Below are 3784 nucleotides of genomic sequence, written 5' to 3'. Positions count from 1 at the left end.
GCTCTATGTGCCCCTACCCTTGAAGGCTATTTGGAAACTGCAGCTGGTCCAAAATGCAGCAGCCAGATTACTGGCTGATGTTCCATTTTAGAGCTCTTACAACCTCAGTTTAAAAAACAGCTGCTGTGGTTGCCATTCCCCACCCCCCCAAGGTCCACATCACGGTGCTCACATTCGTGTTTAAAGCTCTAAGTGACTTGCACCCTGAACAGCTGAAAGACCACCTTGGGTGTTAAAATTTGGCAAAGTCTTGGTAGTACTTCCGCCTTCAGAAGTGCGGGGAATGGTGGCCCGGGAAAGGGCTTTTTTCCTTTCCTGTGGCAGCTCTTCATTATACAGTATTTTTGCTGTACGCTGAAGATGCACCTCTTTGTCCTGACCTTGGCAGTTCAGGCAACCCATATCTTCTGCTAAATCGATAGTGTTCTGTTCTGTCTGGAACGGCTTTACTTGTTTTTATTGCCACATCTGTTTTTATCTATTTTTTTAATAATTGTATATTGTATTGCTGTAACCCTCCCTGGGGTCCTATGAGGAACAGTGGGTAAGAAATCAAGTAAGTACATAATGGAGGCTGGTGGAGAGAAGAAACAGGAATGGTAAGAAGCTAAGTAGAAGTAGGATCAGCCAGATTCTGGGTTCATCCTACGACTTGTGGTGTGCCATGCTGCTCTGCTGTATGGCCCATATGTCAGCTGATGCTGTGTGGAGGCTGATGCTGTGCATGGCTGTTCTTCTGTAGCAGTCACCAGGTTGCTTTCCATCGAATGTCAAGATGAGGTTTCTCCTTCATTACAACACTCAATTACAGTCGGAGGAGGCTGATTCTGCCGGTGCTTTGCCCATTGGCTCATTTGCATGCTTGAGATGGGGTCAGCGTTACTGATGGGTCCATAATATTGACTCTAGTAAGGAGGCTACAGTAGAGCCTATTAAGCATCCTCCGCAGGCATCATCCTAATTATACAGCTGTGGCTTTAGGAACCTTCTACCTGCTAAACAGGGAGACTAGCTCAGACCAAGAAGTCAATAGCCACCTGATAACCTTTTCGTTGTGAATTTTAAAAAGCACTCGAGAATGTTTTGTGGGTGGATGGTTCAGAAGGGACTAGAGTTAACACTGAGTATATCGAAGGCAAAACGGAGAAAGAGGTCAAGCGATATGAATAATAAAAGATGCAGATTATTTAAGTACAGTGGTACCTCAGGTTACATACGCTTCAGGTTACAGACTCCGCTAACCCAGAAATAGTGCTTCAGGTTAAGAACTTTGCTTCAGGATGAGAACAGAAATCGTGCAGCAGGAGGCCCCATTAGCTAAAGTGGTTCTTTTGTTTTTTGTTTTTTCGCTGTAGGTAAGAAATCTTTGCTACATGGTAAGCAGAAGAGAGAAGTTAAAACTTTCTCATAGCAAAGCACATGAGCAGATTTTCAATTTGCAAGTCCAGCTTATCAATCAGGAAATTGCTGCAGGTAAGGAATGCAAAATAAGCCTGGTTCAGATGATCGTATCTGAGCTTTTTAAACAAATATATGCATGAACCTTTTTACTTACACATGCAATCCCTCTTTCCTTATTTGTGTAAGCAGTGATTAAGTCAGGAAGTAATTGACCTCAGTTTCCTGCTTTATCCAAACCAGGAAACTATAACTACCCTACTGACAACAAATTGGAGTATTAAACCAGCTTGGACTATGGTTTAATATCCTGGCATATTCAGAAGTTGATAACCATAGTTTCCTGATTAGGGCATAGCAAGAAAACATGCTATGGATAATTGCAGACTTCTTGGTCTGATTGCAGTGTAGCACAAAGGGGCTCTGTATGTGCAGGCAAAACACTTGTGTGTAACTTGGCTTAATAAGATGAGATGTGATTGTCCCAATATGACCATGGCTACTTTAGATTTTTGCTATGTGTTGCTAGCTTCCAGAGCCTTTTTAAACATGCTTTTCTTGGATTGTAAAGTTGTGTTCTAGACATGAGTAAGAAGAATACACTAGAATATGCAAATACTACAAACGTAGTAGTGTTTTCCTTCTACTATGTTCTTAAAATCCCATGCTCCTCTGTTCTGGGAAGGCTAGATAGAGCCTAAGTATGTGACCAGGTATTCAATAAATATCTAGTAGCATATAATTTTTTAACGCTTTCTTGAATCTATTATCAAGGAAACATGGAAAAAGGAACTTTCCTTCATTGCAAATGATATTATAAACTTATAGGTTGCTACATTTAAATAGTTCTAGAATAGGTGCATATTCCTGAATTGCAAGTGGTTGGTCTAGGTGATCCACAGGGTCCCTTCCAACTCTGTGATTCTATTAAGTTCTGTGAAGATGTGCTGCATACATTTGCATGATGAAATCTGCCTCTTAAATAGATACCTTCTCACACACCCTTTTATTTTTCTCTATAGGCCATTCTCTGACAAGTGCACTGGAAAACACTCTGTTTTATCCACCTCCTAGAATCACCTTGAAGCTTAAGATGCCAAAATCAACATTAGGCGATTGCAAAAATAAATTGAAATCTGGTAAACCACTTTCTCCTGACAACAACGTCGTGGTTTACAGCAAAAAGGGTATTCCAGTATCCAAAGAGACTTTTGTTTCAAATATGAAAGCCTACTCGAGGTTTCAGCATGAGAACAGGAGCAATGGCTTACTGGGAGGGATGGTGAAGTCTAGGAATGAAGCAGCAAAGAATTCTGGACCTGCACATACATCAGACTTCCATCGCGGACAGTCGTCTGGCAAACCCTTAGCACTTCAAGCTGCCTTGCATGGACAGTCCTCCATTGGGAACGGGAAAATTCAGCAGCACTCTAATCTAGCAAAGTCTAATGGCTTAATGGGCAGAGTTGGAGATGTCACTCAGCGAGACAGCTCTAGCCAAACGACATACGAGCAGCAGTCTGCTCTCTCTGCCCACTTGGCTAGCCAGAGCAGCTTCAGGAAATCCACCATAGAACACTTTAGCAGGTCCTTCAAAGAAGCGACCAACAGTTTGGTGAGGACCACGGAAGATCTCAGATGCTGTGAAAAGCCCTCGAGAAGGCTGTCGATGAGAGAGCGTTCGTGGGGCAAGCAAACTCTTGAATATCAGATGGGGAGTGCCCCCTACCAGGACAATGATGGGTATTGTCCCGATTTGGAACTCAGTGACTCTGAAGCTGAAAGCGATGAGAATAAAGGACAGATAAGACTGAGAAAAAGCAGCTCAGAGAGAGAGGTCCCAAGTAAAGACTTTAATAGAGATTGTCATAGTAGAAGTAAAAGAAATTTGATTTCTCACAGTTCAGTACAAAGGTGATTAGAAACCCCGGATAATGGGAATAGCTCAGCCTTCGTATGTCCAAGATTATTGATGCAAACCTTAGGAAATCTGCAGGTTACAGTGTAGGATCTGTGAGCAAATGACGAACTTGCTTTTTTTAAGTGGTGAATTGGTTTACCCTTTTTTGAAAAGATTGTTAATTGGGGTTTTTTCCTATAAGTGCTATATAAGTAAAGGTTACTTTAAATATCACTTGCAGAAATAGTTTTATATATCCACTTCCCCGGTCTACGGAAATGTATTGTGTTCGGCTTTGTACCAGTGGGCAGGTATTCCAAAAAGCCCATCCTTCTGTGACAATCTGCAAGAAGATGGAACAGGCGATTCTTGCTGCAACTTCGGTATAATATCTCTTCATGAGAACACTTAAGCAATCTCTTACCCTTTTTTTTTTTTTGGAAGGAATTTAAAAGGCAAAACTGTATTTTGAAATAATGGTGCTTG

The 3784-nt window shown here is 41.7% G+C and overlaps 1 protein-coding gene across 1 annotated transcript in view; it reads left to right on the top strand.

Moving 5' to 3' along the window:
• The window catches only part of JADE3 (jade family PHD finger 3), a 27214-nt gene extending 23682 nt beyond the window's left edge, over positions 1 to 3532 (top strand). The window contains exons 7-9 of the mRNA XM_083439057.1: positions 213 to 274; positions 1356 to 1473; positions 2421 to 3532. Coding sequence (XP_083295183.1) covers positions 213 to 274; positions 1356 to 1473; positions 2421 to 3316 — 1076 coding nt within the window. The 3' untranslated portion in view covers positions 3317 to 3532. The remainder of the gene's footprint in view (positions 1 to 212; positions 275 to 1355; positions 1474 to 2420) is intronic.
• The last annotated feature ends 252 nt before the right edge of the window (positions 3533 to 3784 follow it).

The sequence above is a fragment of the Podarcis tiliguerta genome (assembly GCF_965153285.1).
Source record: "Podarcis tiliguerta genome assembly, chromosome: 4".
Classification (NCBI taxonomy): Eukaryota; Metazoa; Chordata; class Lepidosauria; order Squamata; family Lacertidae; genus Podarcis; species Podarcis tiliguerta.
The sequence above is the reverse complement of the archived record's forward strand: the minus strand, read 5'-3'. Positions and strand labels throughout refer to the sequence as shown.